Raw genomic sequence first — 20,526 nt, forward strand, 5'->3', positions numbered from 1 at the left:
TTAATATATAATGAAATTTTTATAACAAAAAGGAAAATACACATTCCAGTGACTGATTTTAATGAAGTTTAAGATATAAATGTCATAAATTACATAGATGCCAGAGACTTTTTTTGCTTTGTGAGGTTAAGTATGAAACACAATATCCGTTGTTCTGACAGAGCAAAGAGCTAAGTACAACATACACAGGTTAGAAAGGTTTTGACATGAGATATTTATATATATAGTCCACTCTGGGTAGATAGAAAAATGACAGACATGCAAACCTGAAGGTAATGCTGACATTAATTCTGATGAAGAAAGCTTCACCTCTTCATGTTATGTTGTCTGAAAACATCAGCATTTTTGGTTGCATAGATGGACTGCTGCAAAGTTTGGCAATCAGTCTGTATCCAGGAATTTAATTAGTCTTCAGTCATACAAAAAATAATTACACATTTAATGTTCTGCTGCAAAGGTGCATTTAATCTGCTAACATTTGACAGCTGCATTTTTCTTCTGAGCAGAACAGCAGTGGCTGTTCCGTATTAGGTATGCGCATAGCTTGAAAGAATGAGATCAGAGCAAAGGTCTCCCAGCTGGTTTTTAAGAAATCTAATGGTGGTTGGTAATGTTAGTGGAAACACTTTTCTTCTCTGCAGCAGAAAAGTCATTAGCAGGGATCCCCCTCCCTCTCCATCAAATCAAAGCCAGATAGGAGAAGTTGTTACAACTGGAGACGTAGTCAGGTTCTGCATACTAACACATGTGCCATACACGGTGGTTTACACCTACATCTTCAAATTGTGTTAGCTTAATCCCCTGGGATGAGAAATTTATTTTAGCATGTGTTAAATATTTTAACATCTGATATGTGTATCAGTGGTGTGTGTCATGATTTAGGATTTTCTGTATATTACTGTCAGTGAGAATTAGTGTCCATATGGGCGAGCTTATGAGAGTTAAGAGTCAAAGGGAAGAGGCATCAGAGGCAGCTACCAGCAGAGAAATATGCCCAGGATTATAGCAGGGCATTAGCTCACACAAGTGCCAATGCTTCACAGCACACACACTGCTTACAGAGCTCCTCTTAGCCAGGGTACAGCTTTCCTCAGGTTCACCCTCCTGGACCATGGAAGACTAAATCATCGTCTCCTTTTAGCATCAGTAGCAATTAAGTGTCATTTGTGCCTTTAAAATATTCACCCAAAAGCTCATAGCATTGCTTCTGATTAGGGAAGCTTTGGTAGAAAAGGAGTCCTTGTAGTGTATTCACATGCCAGAGGGCACTGGGGCTTGGTCTTTCTCTTAGGGAGGCTATGAAGTCCTTCAAGCATGTTTATTTGAGTGTAAAAGCAATGTATCTGCCATACATAAGATGTGTTCAGTGCTGGTCCCTTGGCACAGGGACACAGCAGCTGTCACCTCTGTCTGTCCCTCGACACTGCTCTCTCCAGCACAGAGCTGCCAGGCAGGACTTTCTGAGTGCTTCCCACCTGTTCAGCTATGCCATTTGGTTTTTTTCTGGTTAGTGGATTAACATCTTCTTCTTTAAAACCAATGTGACACTAACAAGAGTATTTAAAATTTACTCTTTACAAGGCCAGTTTAGCAAGTCATTTTTAAGAGTGAGGTTTTGGCCTAAGAGCGTGGCAGGCACAAGACTCTTTCATATCTTATGTGCAGGCAACAAAACATTAGAACAGGTTAGAAAGCCTTAAGTCTGACAAAAACCTTGGTGCTAACCTATAAAATGATGCTCCCAGTTTACCTGATTGATCATTTTATCCACATTTCCTCTAAGAGAGAAAGAACAATATCAGCCACGTGATGAGCTTGCGGAAAACCCTTTTGCCAGCAAGTAATTGTACCCCAATGGAGACAAATGTCCCTGTGGTCAGCCTGTCTCACAGCTGATGTGGCTGTGTGGGGTATGATGGTCCTAGTGATTTATGGAGCTTTCAAAGAAGGTGTCATTGCTGTGGCAATTAATGCATCCCCCCTGCTGCAGTGTATGATAATTGCTCCTGGAAATTAGATATTACTCTTAATTTTCTTTGCAGTTTGTCAATTCTAGGTATGTTGACATTGCTGCCATGACAAATCAGGTGACCTTGCATACCAGAAGCACCTGGGACTCACCTCCAGTTGGATCTCTATGCAGCTAGCAGAAGAAAAGTGTCTGCCATAAAGGACTACACATAATCACACTGTCTGACAAGATGAACCTTTTCTACATAAAGGACTACACTGTCTGACAAGATGAACCTTTTCTATTTGCTTGTGGCAATTTACAGGGATGGGTTCTTCTAGGACAAGAGCACCACAGGCATTATGTCAATGCTGTGTAGGAACTAGCATGGATGTTTAGAAGATGCATGTCTTCAGGATAAAATCCACTGATTTGTCTGAGAAAATGGAGCTGGAATTCATAGGTCCTTGTCAGCTAATCATTCCTTTGCTAATTTGCACCTTTAAATTTACAGAGAGCTTCACAGTAGCAGCAAGATTTACAAAACTGGTAGAAACTCTTTTTGGTGGCTTTTGCACATGGCTGTTTTTCAGTAAATACATTGTCTACCAAGCAAGTCCCCTGTCCCCATCACTGGGAGCAGCTACACCAGTAGATGCAATGATATTTGTGAGTGAATTTAACCAATGATTTTTAGGGTCAGTAAGAAAAAATTGCCATAAAATACATCCCAATGGAATGATTACAAACATAAAAGCTGTCATTAATAATTTTGCTTTGTTTTCCAGAATAATTTCAGTGGAGCTGCCTGAAGATGCAAGGCAGGTTGGCATCCAGTTCAGATGGTGGCAACCGTATCACTCTTCTCAAGGTGAAGATGTGTGGGCAATCGATGAAATCATCATGACCTCTGTGCTGTTCAACAGCATCAGCCTGGACTTCACCAACCTAGTTGAAGTCACACAGTCTCTGGGATTCTACCTGGGAAATGTTCAGCCCTACTGTGGACATGACTGGACTCTTTGGTGAGAAACATGTATTCTTTTCTGCTCTGCTTTTGTTTTCCTTGTTTATTCATCCTGCTACAGGTCAAGTGACTGCTGCAAATGAGTCTTTCTGGCAGCTATTCAGAGTGATTGTGTCTCATCCTCACACCATGGACAAAAATACAGTTGCTAATCTAATTGAAATTAGCACTAAGTTTTTACACCCCATTGCATAGAGACCTGTGTTTGATGGGAACATTGAATTTAGCATTCTTTCCCCACCAAGTGTTGAAAGAATATATTAATAGAAAAAATCTTGAGTTTTTTCATCATCTTTGTATAAAATCCAGTCAAGTTAGTATGGACATGCAGGTAATGAGATAATCTGTTCTGTACAGACTCTGAATATTTTGTAAGTGATGTTCAGATCTGTGTACATTAGCCATTAGGTTACAATCCAGAAAGAAAAAGGCAGCAGAATGTGTGTAGAATGACATTAGCCATTTGTAGTTATTTTGCCTGTTATCATATCCCTTTAGTTAGTTACACTGTGATCAGGGTTATGACATATTGCAATTAGGTCTAAAATGTACAGTGTATTTAGAAACAAATGCAAGAAAACATCACCTGCCCCAAAGAAAATAAAGGCAAGAAAAGCAAAAGAAGTGAAAAGCAAACAACAACCAAAAAATCTGTTAGGATTGCATAAAAATGAGCTTTTTCAGTCAAACATTAACATACTTCACAAAAATAGAAGTCTGGAGCACATAACATTTGGAATTAATACAAGGGAAACTCAATTGAATCTCTGTGCTTTTCTTAAAACCAAATAACAGTTTTCTGCCAGTCTGATCAACCTATAAACCCAGTATAGTTTTAATTGGCATAGATGTATTTCTTTGGAGAAAGCACAATCCCAGTAATTATAGAAAACCTCAAGAAAATATAAATAATTTTAGCATCCCCATGGACACTCCGAGGAACACTGTTGGAATTTCAGTAACAAGTATCTCTGAGCAATCTGATTTGACTTTCTGATCATCTGTCAAACTGAAAGGAGTTGGCTTAGCAGTAGGAGCAGCACTGAATGTGTTCCAGTGCTGATAATGAGGCAGTAGAAGCACCATTAACCACTTTAATAAGGACAAGGAAGGTACTCGCTGCTCATTAAAACGAGACAACATGTTAGGGCTCAAACTGTTTGCATCTTCCTCATCAAAGAGCTGGAATGAAAGCCCTTTAATGACATTGTTTTCCCTCTGTTCTTTTCAGACCAGTTTATCATGGGGAGGAGGATAGGTTATTTAAGATAGCAAAGGTTCCTCTGTTTTCCTTCTGTCTCTCTAAATCAGAATCAAAATACTAAACACACTAAGCTGAAATCTCCATCCCATATATTGACCAGGATTTGTGCTCAGTCATAGTACAAGTGTTGAACTTTCCATGCATCTGATAAAGAACCAAAGCCTTTGCACTATTTCCTTACTATTTATGTATAAGTATTTTTCATTATCACTGGAAGACATGAACTCTATCCTTCACTGACCTTGTTTCTCTCAAGGGAAATTTTTAAACTTAGACAAAGTCTGTACGAATGGCTGCTAGTTAAATTAATTATTGTTGGTTTTTCCCAGCTGTGAGTCCATTTGGTTCTCATTTCTAACTCATGAGTTTCTGGGAGCAGAGCTTGCAGTAGCACTGGCACCATTCTCTTGAGAAAAGTCTGACAACAGCTTTTTCATTAGTACAACTATGGGGAAATATGCTATAAATCATTTTACAGGGTGTCATCCCCAGGCCCATTTTCACTGAATTGCCTTTAATTGTCTGTTAGGCCTCCATTTCTGCTTCAGAATCTGTAAACCTGAAGTGTTTACCCTTAAAATTGGAGAAATTTGAGAAGGGGGATTTTTTTTTTGCCTGGTTGGTTTTTGGTTTGGGGTTTTTCTTGCTTGTTTTTGTTTAAGAGGCAAGCTGTTCTTTTCAATATCTGGCTTCTTCTAAAACAGAGAGGTTTGTTGATACACATGATTTGAACAAAGGTGATTTTTGAGTGGTTTATAATGGTCTGTGTCTGAGCCAGTCACTTTATCTGATTGTCATCATCAGCATTTGGTTTCAGATTGGTTTTAGACTTCATTGCAGCAAATGTATTGATTATGCTGAAAGGACTCTGGGATACTTAAAATAAAGTTTGGTGATGTATATTAATTCATCACTTCTCCAAAGTGCTCACAGGACACTTAAAATGAAGTTTGGTGATGTATGTTAATTCATCACTTCTCCAAAGTGCTCATACTAGGCAAGGTCTTGAATCAAATGCCTCTGCAGTGTTACAGACTATTCACAGCCATTTGCTGAAATGCATTAAAGTATCAATAAGGATGCTAACACTTTATATATATACACATATAAATGTGTGTGTGTGTGTACATGTATCTCTGTGTGTGTGTGTATTCATCTGGACACAAATGAAATAGTTTTAGCTAAATAAACTCTCTTCAGTCAGTTTGCAATACTATGATGTAACTCAGTGTAGCCAACAACAGAGTGTCCCACTGTCCCTGGAGAAGCTTTGGGGAAGACTGTAAATCTGGCTCATCATGAGCTATCTTTATAGAGCAATGTATTACAGTGGTCCTACATCAGCTTGATAGTTTACCTGTGTTTAAAATGTTTTGTCTTTTAGTTTAATTGATACTCTGTAACATGCAGGAAGTTTCTTTCAGGTAATTGACTTCATTATATTAATTATGTTAAGGCACTTAGTGCCATGGTCTAGTAATGACAGTAGGGTTGGACTTGACGATCTTTGAGGTATCTTCCAACCTGGCTGATTCTATGATTCTAAGACTTAGGAATTATTTAGCAAAGTAGGTATGAAGTGATACAAAAAGGCACAAACATCCCCTGCCTTTGATGGAAGCAAAGCTGGGGCTGGTGTGAGCATTTGGCCATCACATCAATATTTTTGGTCAGTGCAGCTTTACAAAACTAGCTGCGTCTGTGTGGCTTTTCAGCATTCCTAAAAGTACCAGCCTTGAAAATATGGTAACTCTGGGGATCTCAGAGCAGTTTGGAGCAGTGCAGGTTGGCTGACATTGACTGTGATACCATTCCCAGAAGTACCAATTAGCTGGCAGTGCTTGGAGGGAGAGCGATTGTTCTGAGGGCACCTATGGGCATTGTTTTCCTGTGCCTCCACAGGTCTAATTATATACGTGCCAGAAACCAACTCACAGCAACATATTTATACAAAAATGAAGCCTCTGCATTCTCATTTCGGAAGACTTTTTAGTTAATTATTGTTACGCCAGGGACATTACTTCATCTTTTACCAAATCTGGGAAAGTATTCCAGCTGTGTGGCTCCCAGAACAAAGAAACATTTGGTATTCCAGCAGAAGAGCATACCCCTAACCACATACATGAGAGATCTGGAGAGCAAAGAAGTGGCAAGTAAGGTGGAGCCCCCACCTCTAATGCTCCCTGTGTTCAGCTGGAGGCAGTTTGTGGATGATAAAGGACTTTGTGAACCCATAATGTGATTTTCTCCCCTTAAAAGAGCTGCTTGTGGAGCATCACAGATTGTCTTCATCTCAACACTAGCTTCCTTTTTCACATTTCTTTAATATCCATTTTAAAGAGCTGGTTTGACTTTTTAACCATGCTTACTTAATATACTGTTTACAATAGCCTGTGGCTAAGTTATTAAATTAAAATGAATCCTAAACTTTAAATGTTTTAATCATGACCTGAATGCCACCAGAATCACAGGATCAGTTAGGTTGGAAGGGACCACAATGGATCATCTGGTCCAACCTCCCTGCTCAGGCAGGGCCACCCTAGAGCACATGGCTCAGGTTTGTGTCCAGACAGTTCTTGAGTACTTCCAATGAGGCAGAATAACCAGAATGAAATTATTAGAGTTTAAGATCCATTTTTTTCTCTTTTTACACCAGGAATATTGAACAGAGGGAATTTTTGTGAAGACAAGGGCAAAATGTACTGTTTAATTCTTTGTACCTCTGCTGAGTGTACCAGTCCTTCACTTGTCTTCTGCTACTTTGGGAAGACATCTTTTGGGCAGATAATTCTTTGAACTATTTAGTTTCAAGTCCTTTAATCTGTTCAGATGAGCTTTAGGTAACTGTGATGTGTTGTGCCTAGGTTTATGTGGGCAGCACCAAATCCTCTTCCAAAGCACTGCTACATATAACTTTCAGCAGATTCCACTGCATGTGGCTGATGTGGCTGATGGATGATGACTGATACCCGAAGATCCTGGTTATACTGGCACAAAATTCCAAAGAGGGCTTCAGTAAAACTGTGTTCTCCCGTAACAACCAATGAAATCTCAAGCTGCTTTGTGGAAATTAAAACTAAGTCATACCAAATCACCTTTAACTTTCAAATTTGCGTATTTTTGTCATTTTGACAAGTCCAAGATAAAGTTTGGAAGAAAAATAAATTCAGACATTAGCCACACAAATTCTTCTGACATACATTCAGTTCTAAGCACGAGGCCACAAACCATAGGTTGCCAACTGGACTGCTGATGAGTGTGCTTTATATCCTCTGCTCCACTTAAAATTATCCGTCCTATTGAGAGGAAAAACACTAACAACACTGACTGAAAGAGCAAACAGTCCAGACACAGTTTTCCAAGCCAACTGGTCCAGTTGTCCATGACAGTGCCCTAGCAGTGAAGGGAGTGTCTCCACAGTTGGTTCAGGGTGCTGATCGACAGAGATTGGGTCATTTCATATGGTGCCATGAGTTGGATCATCCTTTAGGAAATGAAGTCACAGAGAAGGTCAGAGAGAAGAAAGCAGCCTGGATCTCAACTTGTGCCAAGTGACTGCAACTTTATAATGACAATACTAATGTCAGCTTTCAGTAGTTTCTTCGAAATCTTTAAGGCAAGATGCTGCCATTTATGGCTTAAGTGCTCTCTCTGGAAAGGACTCTATAGAAAACAGTGAATTAGTTCAAGAGTGCTAAGTGATGCTGACCACAGACTTGTATTCCTAGTCCTCACCGTCACTTTGTCGTGACCTTGAGTTTTGCAGGGATAGAATCCAGTATGTTCTATTGTACTGTATTTAAAGATTAGGATTTCTTATTTAAGATGTGAAACTGTAGCTTACTTGGCCATAAGAGCAACCTTGAACTAGATTATTCTCTTCATTACCACTGTACTGAATGTAGCTTTTTTAATTTTTGCATGATGATTTGCCGTGATTTTCTTTAAAAAGAAGCAATCCCTATCCTAAGTTCTTGAAATTTAAGAGTAGTCATAGAAATTGTTGAAGCTGAAAGGACCACAGTACTTCTGAAGGCTCTAAGTAAACACCTCAAACAAAGGAGAGTGAGACAATTATCATTGTGTGTGAACTTTCATTAAAATACTGTTTAAAATGCTAGTGTGGAGAATTCAAAGTTTAAATTGTTATTGCTTCCTTATAATACCTCTCTTGCATTTGGGGTTTTGATTTAGTTTTGGTTTTTTCTTCCCTTTTGAATAGTGCATAGAAGAAAAACTTGCTTTTAGAATGAAATAACCTTGTAATTTCAGACTATACATTGTGTTACCATGAATGTGGTAATTGGGTACTTTGTAGCATATATGTGTATATATGTGTTCCAAACAGTTATTATTCTCCAATCCACTGGATCATATAACTCTTTTTCAGTACATGCTACAGAAAAGAAGCTGAGGATAGAAGATATTAATTCTGAAATACAGTCAAAAGTCAGTAAACACATTGCATATAGGATCACTTGAAAATCAATGGAATGAAAAGTCTGTGTAATAAGAATACTTTGCACTAGATGTAAGGTATATTTACAGTCCAGTGTTAGAATGAAATTGCAGCTGTTACAGTGGCATGACCATAGGCAATGGACACTCCTGGGGTATGAACTTTATGTTGGTTTTTTCCTTACGTTGCCCTTTGCTGATCCTAATTTGATCCTTAATACAAAGAGCATATAGTAAGAACTAACAGAATAATTCAGTGTTTCACATTCTGGGATACATCAAGGCCTTCCTGGTAATTTGCAGGAGTATCAACAGAAAGATTTCTCCTGTGCATGGTCTCATCCCATGTGCCAATCTGCAACAAAGAACAAAGGAAGAAGCATCACTGTATTTAACCCAGAGCCATTCATAATGCTCCTTGCTGAATTATTTTGGGGATGCATCCTAATTCTTTCCTTACATCTCTCAGTTTTACAGGAGATTCCAAGTTAGCTTCTAGCATGCGCTACGTGGAGACCCAGTCCATGCAGATTGGAGCTTCATACATGATACAGTTCAACCTGGTGATGGGCTGTGGTCAGGCATTTACTCCTCACATGGACAACCAGGTGAAACTGGAGTACTCCACCAACCACGGCCTCACGTGGCATCTCGTTCAGGAGGTGAGGCTGGCAGCAAGGACCTTTGTCTTCCCTGAACTCTGCTTACACACATAACATACCTGTGACATTGAACAAAGAAATATGTTTTCCTTTTTCACCTTTCAGCAAAGAAATTCTGGGTTGGAATCAGTCAAAATTACTAATAGAGGTATTTAAACTGTTCTTCATGATATCTGGAAGAAACCCTGAAACACAAAATTGTGCCAGGAATAGACCAAGGCTGAGAAACGAACTGGGGCACAGTTAGACAGAGCTACAGGGTGATGGCTGAGATCTTTCCTGTGCTGTTGCTTTGTTTTCCTAAGCAAAATGCATGTACTGTTTCCTGGAATTTAAATGGATAGAAATTCTTTCTGCCCTTGTGCGCAGCCATTTCGTAAATGGAAAGCACATTCCTTCAGGGGATTGTAATGTAGAGCCTTTCATCTCCCATCCCTGGTTCAAACACAGTCCAGGCCCATAATGACCTTCTGTTTCCCCCTCTCTGCTAGAAGTGCAAATAGCAGCGTTGGCTGCTATTTCCCCGTGTGGCTCAGCCCTGTCTCAGCACAAATGGGAGCAGTGCATTTGGCCATAATTTGTGCTTTTGTTTTCCCTCCTAGATGGAAAGCTGGGCTTTCCCTGGCCTCAGAGTGAACTAACCAAGGTCCTTTGGCTGCCTCTGAGCAGGCTCAGAGGTTGTCAGGGAACTTGTGCTAGTGCCTTTTCACTGAAGGATTTGTATGTCCGGTTCTACCTCTTCTCTTAGCTATTAAAGCTTTGACTGGTTACCCTTTGCTGTGTTATGTTTTGCCATGTTTACTTTGGTGGGCAAAATAAAGAAATAGCAATAAATGGATTTTTGAACTTTGCAAATCCAAGTAATGGTTTGTTACCTTAAAAAGAATTCAGAGGAAAGCTATAAATCCTGTTTTTCAAACACTGTTCATGTCTTTTGTACCTAGCAAGCATCATCATGGTGTCCAAGAACAGTTCCTAGTGGTGGGGGTTTGTTTGGGGTTTGTGCTTGCCATCAGTGGAAGATCATTTGCCTTCAGATTTTAGAGCTCCTTTCCTTGCTCAGTGGAGCTGAGTTCAGAGATAAGAACTAGGAGCCAAATTGTTTTTCCTCACATCACCCATGTTGCTATGATAAAAGAGTATTTGTAGTATATTTCAAGGACATAATCTGGCAAATCCACAGAACACTAATTAATTAAAATATTTGAAAGTTTTGTTTGGTTCACAAGCACTGATCAGATCCTGTTTCATGAGATCGTTTAGGGGAGATGAATCAACAAAAAATGTTTGAAAATTTCTGAAAAGGAAAATAAGCCTTTAGAAAATCTACTCAAAAAACCCAACAAAAGAAAATAAGGCCTCAGATCTTCATTTTATACTCAAAGATATTTGAGCAATAAATTTCTCTGTGAAAGAATATATTCTGCATTTCTGAAATTTAGTCTAAAGCTATTACTGTATAATTTAATTATATAAATATTCTTAATTCCACAAATTCTGTAGAGAATCACTGCTCTATGACTAGTTTCAGAGCAGTCAAAGTAGGCTACTTGCATAAGCAGTTGTCTCTCCCTAAGGTCCTACTCACCTTATGAGGATGAGCACAGCAGAGAACAGTGAAAGACTCTTGGACATGTGAAAGCCCAAGAAATTCACTGTCCCAGGTTGCCCAGGGAGGTAGTAGATGCCCCAACCCTGGCAGTGTTCAAAGCCTTGAGCAACCTGCTCTGGTGGGAGGTGTCCCTGTCAATGGCAGGGGGTTGGGACTAGAGGATCCATAAGGTCCATTCCCACCCCTAAAATTCTGTGATTCTAGGTGGGGTTGGTCAGGAGAAGTTGTGCTGTGGCAGTAAGTGTAGAAGGGGCTCTCTGAATGGGTAGCTAGAAGAGGATCATGCAAGTTAGCAATAACTTTCAAGCACTTTATTAATGCTTCATCAAAACCATACCACAAAAGTTTTTGTTCCTGTTCTGGCAATATATAAATAACTGAATGAAATATTGTTAGGAATACTTCTTTGCCTCTTAGGGTGTTCAGGCACTGGAATAGGTTGCCCAGGGAGGTGGTGGAGTCACCATCCCTGGAAGTGTTTAAGAGGCATCTGGATCTGACACTGGAGGATATGGTTTAGGGTTTAGGGGTTCCAGCAGTGGCAGGTTAATGGTTGGATTTAATGATCTTTGAGGCCTTCCCCAGCCTTGATGATTCTATGACTCTATGATTGCAGAAAAATGAAGTAACATGAGAAGAGGTGTTCTAGAAAACAGTAAGATTCTGGGATAATGGACTTCATCTTTAATTAATATTAAAAAGATGTGACAATGATTGTCTTTTCTGATTAGAAAAAAAAAAAAAACGAAAACTGGGGAAACAGACCTCACTGGGAATCTGAGTGAAATGCAGAAAGAATCACAGAAGTAGGAATTTACACCAGTTGCTGTAGGTGGCAAAGTTAACACAGCTGCAGAGCATGGGAAGGGCCTCTGGGCACAACTTCCCTAGGCTGCAGTTGAGCACTGATGTGGCTCTGTCTGTTCCTACTGCTGCTCTTCACTGCAGGTGGAGGGAGTGGGGACAGCCAGCATGCCCAGGCAAGGGCTCATAACTAGATGTCTAAAATGACTGGTGTAATGGTCTGAAGGTCACTTTCATAGACTTATTCCACAGTGGTCTTATAGCCCTTACTTCATAGTTCGTGCCGGATGCTGGGGTGAAAATGGTAAAAATTAAAAAATGAGCTAGACATCCTCATGGAGGAAAGCAAAACATTACTGATTACTAATGCTAAACTCTTTAAATAGAGACATAAGGTTTTCTTCCATCCTTAATTGTACTACTGCTAGTTTGCTCAGGAATTTCTACGCACCATGCCAGGATCTTTCTGCTTCGGGGTCTTTCACTCCACCAACTGGACCCAGACAAGCTCCTGTGAATATTTAACCTTTCCTTCTGTTCCTGATTATTCCTCGACATTCAATCTGATTTTGAAATGTTTTGCTTTAAGGAATGCCTTCCCAGTATGCCAAGCTGCCAGGAGTTTACATCAGCAAGTATTTACCACTCCAGCGAATTTACTCAGTGGAGGAGAATCACAGTTCTTTTACCACAGAAGACTTGGTGAGCATTTATTTCCTCTCTTTGATTTTTTTTTTTTTTGGGAGGGGGTGCAGATGATTTGTCTACTTTGAAATTGTTATGGCAAAGATCACAGAGTCATATATATGACTCTGTAAGTCATGCTCAAGCCAGTGGATGTGGTGTCAGGGCTGAGTCGGTTGCACAGATTGAACATGAAATGCCTTCCTTACATAATTAGAGAGTGAAATGCTGGGTGAAGTCAACAGAAACTATTGTCTAGGATTGTTTTTTATATATACTCCAACTCTTCTAGTAAAGTTCAGACCTTTTCAAAAATAGTGGTGCTTGTCCATAAATGCCCCACTGGAGGAAGGCTTTATTTGGATTGTTAATTTTTATGATGCACATTCCTTATTGTTTACATCTTCAGACCAAAGCCTTGTAAAAACAATAACTAATGATTCATTTCTGGGAATTTTTTTACTCTTGTTTCTTTTTATAGCATGTCTTAAAAAAATAACATTCTCTTCTGCAAAAAACAGCAACAAAAGTTATCAGAAAGGCTTACCCTATTCAGCTCATTGTAATGAAACTTGATTTGCCTGCCCTAAAATTTTTTGTTTATTAACTAGCTGATCTCTTTAATTGTTTCTTTTAAAAGCTTTATTATAACATACAAAAAAAAGTTGTCATAAATCCCAATAATCTTCAGGGCATCCTTCATTTGAGAATTTAATTATTCTAATTAGTTACATTTTGCTTGTGTTTGACCTGAATCTATCACAGCAATGAGAGCTTGGTCAGATTAAGTTCTCATTGTATTGCCTCATCCTTCCTCATTTATTTAATTATTTTGCACTCTCCATGGCCTCAACTCAACCTCTTTCCATCAGTCACACCACAATGACACCTTCTTTCAACACAGCCAATATTCAAAATTTCCTATTTCCAGGCAAAACCTCAAGGGCAAATATTGAATCCTTAAAACATATCAGATCAGATAATACCAAATGGCACAAGTAAGTCTATGAACAACTGCTTTGGAGTTCAATTATAATGTACTAAATCTTAGATGCCATTATGTGCCACCAGCTGCAAAAATCTGTGATTCACATAGGCACTTAGGAGTTTAACGAGTGTCTACAATTTTTCAGGTTACACTCCAAAGTAGGTTGTTGTTTTGAAATTTATTTATAAGATATATACTGTACTCCAAGTTGTTATTATACACTGTGTCTTTGATGATAATACCAATGTTGTGGGCCTTTTTTTTCTTTAGCATCTAATAATTTTTCTCAGCATATGAGGCGACAGAAGCAGATAATTCTGTTTTAATTTAGGAGACTGTGGGGAGAAATTATGATGAAGCAATAGCTGGGTTCCTGCTTTATGCAGCACACAAATCATAAATATTTCACACTCTATCTTGTATCTGAAGGGATTCTGTCTGTTAGCAGAGTTTTGTTTGTAATTAAGGTACAAATTACCACTGAACATTTCTTTGCTCTTCATAGAACACATTCTCTGTGTTGTGTTGTGCATTATTGGAGTGAAAAGGAAGGTTGGCCACACATTCCCCAGCAAAATCAATCCAGCACATCAGATGCATCTCAGCCACTTTCCCCTCTTTTTGTCCTCCTTTCCACTGGCAAGAAGCAGGTTGAAGGCTCAGTAGTTCCTTTGGGTTGAGACAGGGAGGGGATTTTTGATGCATTTGTAACACACACTTACTAGCAGAGGGCAAGTTTCTGCCTTTCCAAACCTGGGGATTACTGGTGAAGCTTTGATGTGCAGCTCTCCACTGCCAGCCCAGCCACACAGATTGCACTGTGGCTGGCAGTGAATGTGCTCCACAGGGCTCTTCTCTGGGGTGCCCTCCCTCTCCTAGCCCTTTCCCACCCACACTCCACAGCCACAACCACCCACAGGCAAAATCTTAGTCATGACTGGGAAGAACAGTGCAGAGGGGGAGAGCCAAGTCTGCTGCCTTCCCAAAACTTGGGTGCAGGGAAGGATGCTCTGGGGACCTTCCTTCTGGCTCAGCCTCATTCAAGGGCTGCCAAATACACAGTACTTACTGCACAGGGACACAAACTGCCAAAACAAGGACTCAGGAACATCTCATTAGCCTTGGTAGACTAGATACACCCTCACACCCCTACACAACCCTGCTATGGTTGCTGGAGCTTTTAGAATCATAGAACCATCAAGTTTGGAAGAGACCTCTCAGGTCATAGTCCGACCATTAACCTGTCACTGCTGTAATCCCTAAACCATATCCTCCAGCACCAGACCCAGATGCCTCTTAAACACTTCCAGGGCTGGTAGCTCCACCACCTCCCTGAGTTTATCCTTGCATGCACAAGTTGTTAGCTGTGGGTTTGAACCTTGGGTACATGGATAGTGTCAGGCTGTGGTGCTGTGCTCATGCAGCTGGAGAATTGTTTGTAACAGCACCTATTTCTCTTGTAAAGCTTTCTGGGCATGCTGGTATTTCTTCACATCTGTGGATGTTCTGCATCTGGCATGCATGAGTTTACAAGGCTCCTGTGTTACCTGAGGTTTGGGATGTTAGGAAATCTGCTGCAAGAGTGAGGCTTGTATTGAAGAAATGAAATGTATGCACCTGCTTGCTGGAATTGTATTGTACTTGAACTGAACATTTCTAACAGTGATGAAAATTAATTTCAGTTTTATGGGAGGCATTTACATATGAACAGGCCTTAATGAGACACAAGCAGCTGTCAGTTGCTGACTTCATAAACAAATCAACACCTAATGACTGAATGAGAGTTTCAGGATAATTGGGTAAATGTAATTATGGTAACTCAGAAGGTAGCAAATATAATTTTATCAGCCACAAATTTGCATTAGATCATTAGAGCTTTCAATATCAGGAGGGAAGGCAATGATTTTATTTTAACTCACATATCTGAAAAATTCTAAAACAGAAAGAACATCATGTCACTTGCAATACTTCTGGGACATGATTTCCTTGTGCTCGTGTAAAATGTCACACAACAACAATGACTTTTATTTGACATCAACCTGACTTAGATATAATACCATCAGAAAGCCAGATTGCCTTCCAGTAGCATAAAAAAAATAAAAGAGGAAAAAATACAAGGAACTAGGGAGGTATATTTTGCTTGTAATAAATGCTTTCATAACTCCTCAATACTGCACTTCCCATTTCAATAGGTGTCCAAATGGTGTCTGTCCAGAAAACCAGTATTTTATCACTGAGAATGCAGCTGACACTCATCTCTTTATTCTCTTTTCTTAATTAACATGGCTTTTTTAAATTGTTGATTACCATTTTTAACAGCATAATCCTCTTAAGCTGTTGTTACCTTGAGGTGCAGAGCAGCCTTGGAAAGCTTTCAAAAACAGTGAGCAAGACTGGCTTTTCAGCAGTGTTGCTTTTGCAATTGCCAATTCAGCCCAGCACCATTGTACCTTACCCAGAGAGGACTCTGAATCCATGAGAGCTTTTGCTGCCTGCAGCTGTGTGACAGTGGCAACAGGCTGAGTGGGAAGGGGAGAGCAGCCCCTTGCCCTTCTGCTGCTTGGGGGCCATGGGATTCCCACTGTGGCAAAGCTGTTCCCATGGGAGAGCTCTCTGTCTGCAGGTAAAAATAAGCCCTGCTCACTGGGATGGATGCACATACCTCTGTTTTGGCCACATGTTCATCTCCAGGCAGTAATGAGCCTCCTCCTTTCCTCCTCTTCAATGAGAGAAACAAACCTCCTGTATTCATCTGGGGGAGCTTCTAAGTAACAAGTGGAGATGTAGGAAATTGTGTTTGTTTAGCCTTGAGAAGAGGCAGCTCAGGGGTGTCCTCATGGCTCTCTGCAACTACTTGACAGGGGTTGGAGAGAGGTGGGGGATGTCTGTCCTGCCATGGCTGCAGGGAGAGGACTAGAGGGAAAGGCCTTGAGCTGAGATGGGAGAGTCTGATTGGATGTCAGGAAAAATGTTTTCCCTGTTAGGGTGTTCAGGCACTGGAATAGGTTGCCCAGGGAGGTGGTGGAGTCACCATCCCTGGAAGTGTTTAAGAGGCATCTGGATCTGGTGCTGGAGGATATGGTTTAGGATTTAGGGGTTCCAGCAGAGTGGCAGGTTAATTGTTGGACCTGATGATCTTAGAGGTCTCCCCACTGTTTGTGTAGGTCAGATGTGAGCCTCATGCCCCAAAACCAACCGTGATGCACCTGCACACCCACCCTGCAGGGTCTTTTGCACCCTGCAGCACCCAGCAAGTGGCCATGGCAATGTCAGCAATGTCACACCAAGCAGCACCAGGAATTGTGTTTAGGGGGCACCACCACTTATTGGGCACCATGAGACTTCCATGGGATGGTGGAGTTGCCACTGTATGACTGAAAATCTCCCCCAGTATGCTATAAATACCCCTGGGCTGTAGGGTCTCACACCTCACCTCTGCCCACACACTGCCCTTGATGAAAACTGGAGATGTCCAGCTACAGTACTTTGCCTCCTATTACCTGGGAAAACAACGTGACACAATTTTATTGTGCTGGGAGTTCATGGGAAGGGTAGGGGAGAGGTGTTTGCCTGCTCTAACACCATTCTTTGGTTTCAGTATTGTTTTTTTCCTCAGCACACTTTAGAGTTAACACCAGTCATTACTGTCTTTGCAGAGCCTACAGCCTCTGTCAGGGCTCTCTGTGGTGCCATTGATGCTCTGTAGTGAACATGAACATCACCACTGAGGTGATGTGCTGAGCTCAGGGCGCTCCAAAAATAAACAGTAAATAATTGTGGCGAATATTGACTGTCCATTGTGCCTACACAAGCCTAGGAAGTCCTTCGTGTGCAGATTACTGGCACTGTGCATTTTTAATGGATAATTCATAGCCCTTGTAATGTAAACCCATCAATACAGTATATCCTGAGGGAGTATTTAATCAGCAGATCTGCCCCTGCAGATTAGCTCTGAGTGCTGTAGAAATGCTTACAGTATTTGCAATATCAAACAGATACTTAGAAACAGACAACAAAGGTCATTTCAATTAGAAATAAAGCCCTGGGGCAGCTTCACTTATTTCTTCAAGAAATTCAAAACTGGTGTTACAAATTTCTCCATGCATGTACTAAACTTCTAGGATGTGACTGAATGGCAAATTGCTCTGCCACGCTGTCCACTTCAGCTGCGCAAGCCTTCTCTGTCTGCTTTTTCACTTCCTTACATGTGAGCAGGTGGCTCAGCCACCTTTACAGTATTCATTTTAATAGGTCTTATTCTACATAAATTATTGGGGGTGAGGAAAGGGCTTTTTATCCTAAATTAGAGTAACAGCATTATATCCTGTGCCATCAAAACATAACCATATGGCTAAGAAACAAACTAGAAGAGAAGCTTCTTCTAGGCACCTGCTGCTTCTCATCCTCAACTCCCCCAGCCAGCCCTTGGCCAGACACAGGCCTGTCCCAGTTTAAAATCTGATTTTTAATTCTCCTGAGTCAGCCTTGCTTCCTCTGTCCTACCTCTCCACAGCTCTGCGATCCACCATCAGTGCCCACATTGCCACCACCACCCCTTTTTTCCCTTTTGCTCCATCACAATGAATGATTTCCCATCTCTGTTTCACTTCACATGCAATGTATTTTTCTTAGTCTCATTCTGGCATGAGCTTGGTATGGAGGGTCTCTGTGTCCACCATCTGGGAGCAGCCACTAGACAACGTCTGTAACTTGGTGGATGTGCACAGTTTGGCAGGGCAGCTTTAAAAAGCCCAATGATGACAATAATTGCTTTTCCCATGATATAGTTTCTTCTCCATCCTTGACTTTTGAGGGTGGTGGATGTCAGGCTGGGTTTGGTTAGCAGGAGTGACTCCCATGGAAAAGGTCAATGCTGCACTGGATGATCTCCTAGAGGGGCAACAGCATTTTTTAATAAATAATGTTAGCTGACTTCACTAGAGTGAAGAAAAACAAGCTGTTGATGATGAACTGTTTAACTAGTAAGGAGAAACTACAACAATGCTTTATGCTTGAAGAATATTACAAATACACAGAGCTTAGTTAGGCAAGAAATTAATTCCATGATTCCCCACAACAAACCTTGGGTGTTGCAGATTTTGAGTTGTTGGCCAAGAGCAGCTTTGTTAGGAGCTGCAGTGACAGCAAAGTTTTGTGGACAAGGGGCAATGGGTACAAATTGAAGGAGAGGAAATTTAGGTTAGGTATTAGGAAGAAGCTTTTTTTTTTCCGGGTGATGAGACATCAGGTTGCCCAGGGAGACAGTAGAAGCCCCAACCCTGACAGTGTTCAAAGCCAGGTTGGATGAAGCCTTGAGCAACCTGCTCTAGTGGGGAGGACACAACCCCCATGGAAGGGGTGTTGGGACTAGATGATCAATTCCAGCTTCTAAAATTCTGTGATTCTATTTGCAGTGTGGAAAAAAATCGGTGCAATGAAACAGGATCTTTGTCAAAAACTTGTGATCTCAATGTCACTGGTGACATGTGAGCAAAATCTAGTTTAGAATAATCTTGACAAATAGAAATTTCTGTATCAAAATAGAAACAGTCAACTATTGTTGAATGGAAGTATCTGGTATTCAAAGAGGAGAAACTGACACTCAAGAACTTTAATTTAAGAATTTTTAAATAATAAATTTCAGAAGAAACTTGTTTGCACAACTTATGATCTGTTAACTGTGACCAAAATTATAAAAACCAAAGTCGTGACCCAGATCCACCTTTCTAGTTTTACAGCCATCACAGATTGGCACTCAGTAAAACTCCAGTAATATTCATTGCTAGGCTTACCTTAAAATAATGCTCAAAATTCCTCTAACACCTGTGCAGCCTTCCCCAGAAATACTACCAATGACTGGGAAGTCCATTGTCTAGCCCCGTGCAGCGAGTGGCATCACCTAGCAAGTTAACTTACAACAATTCATCTGTGGTTGTGCCAGTCTTTGCAGCCTGGGCTGTGATTGTGGTATCAACTAACTGTATCTTTCTTAGTTAGATTTTCTTTCAGTTCCATAAAGAATCACAAATTAAAGCATTGTTATTGGTTTTAAGGTCCAGTGCCACACGTTTCCGCTGGAGTCAGTGCTACTACACAGCCCAAGATGAATGGGCCTTAGACAACATCTACATTGGACAGCAGTGTCCCAACATGTGCAGTGGCCATGGCTGGTGTGACCACGGTGTTTGCAGGTATGAAACATTTGTCAATCCCTCTTAACAATGGTCTCCTGATACTTCAGGTATTCTATTATTTTTCATACTAAGTTTTTTCTTGGTAGTTGTTTTTAGATTAAACACTAGAAAATCAAAGCATTCTGTATAGTGCTTGAATGTGTTAGACCATTCCAGCAACATCAGCAGCCAGTTGCTCCACACCACCAATCTGTCCAAGAACCCATACCCTTGGCAGATCCAAGCATTGGAAGAGCTTTCAATGGCACAGGGCTGCCCTGTTGTAGGTGTCCTGGTGGCCCCTCCAGCCCTTTGCACCAGGACCCCAGGGACTGACTCGGTGCCAAAGCTGTTTTGCTGGGTCAGAAGGATGCCAGGGACCAGCTCAGTGCTTACTTGGCACCTGTTGGCAGAATGGCTTGCCAGCTTCAAACTTTCTTCTTTAGAAAGAAGATACAGGTTTTTTTCTATTTTCCTCAATCCTTAAGCAATTGTCACTGTCAACTAAAGTCTTTACAATCTTGTTACATTTATCCTTCCTTCCAGGTGTGACTCAGGATTTCAGGGTACTGAATGTCAGCCTGAAAATCCCCTTTCTTCAACCCTCATGTCTGATTTTGAGAACTCAGACACCCTGAAGACAGAGTGGCAGGAAATTATTGGGGGAGAGGTTGTCAAGCCTGAAGAAGGCTGTGGGGTCATCTCATCTGGCTCCTCACTCTACTTCAACAAGGTATTGACGAGGGACGGGAGACTATGAAAGGCACATACTGTGGGTTTGAGTGGAGCATGATGTGGCTGTATGGCAAAGGAAAGGGAGGTGGCAGAAAGCTGCACACAGTATGAGAAGTGCATTGAACAGCACAGCTGTGCTCTGCAGGTAAAGAACAAAGCAATCAAAAG

General features: G+C 40.9%; 1 protein-coding gene across 1 annotated transcript in view; it reads left to right on the forward strand.

Annotated features, from left to right (window-relative positions):
• The window catches only part of LOC103802976 (reelin-like), a gene marked incomplete at both ends in the record, with an annotated part of 141,870 nt that overhangs the window by 103,445 nt on the left and 17,899 nt on the right, over positions 1-20,526 (forward strand). Inside the window, 5 exons of the mRNA XM_009075514.1 lie at positions 2,740-2,976; positions 9,170-9,362; positions 12,368-12,480; positions 19,504-19,641; positions 20,170-20,356. Of these exons, the coding sequence (XP_009073762.1) occupies positions 2,740-2,976; positions 9,170-9,362; positions 12,368-12,480; positions 19,504-19,641; positions 20,170-20,356 (868 nt within the window). The remainder of the gene's footprint in view (positions 1-2,739; positions 2,977-9,169; positions 9,363-12,367; positions 12,481-19,503; positions 19,642-20,169; positions 20,357-20,526) is intronic.

This window comes from Acanthisitta chloris, unplaced genomic scaffold (assembly GCF_000695815.1).
Source record: "Acanthisitta chloris isolate BGI_N310 unplaced genomic scaffold, ASM69581v1 scaffold1310, whole genome shotgun sequence".
Taxonomy (NCBI): Eukaryota; Metazoa; Chordata; class Aves; order Passeriformes; family Acanthisittidae; genus Acanthisitta; species Acanthisitta chloris.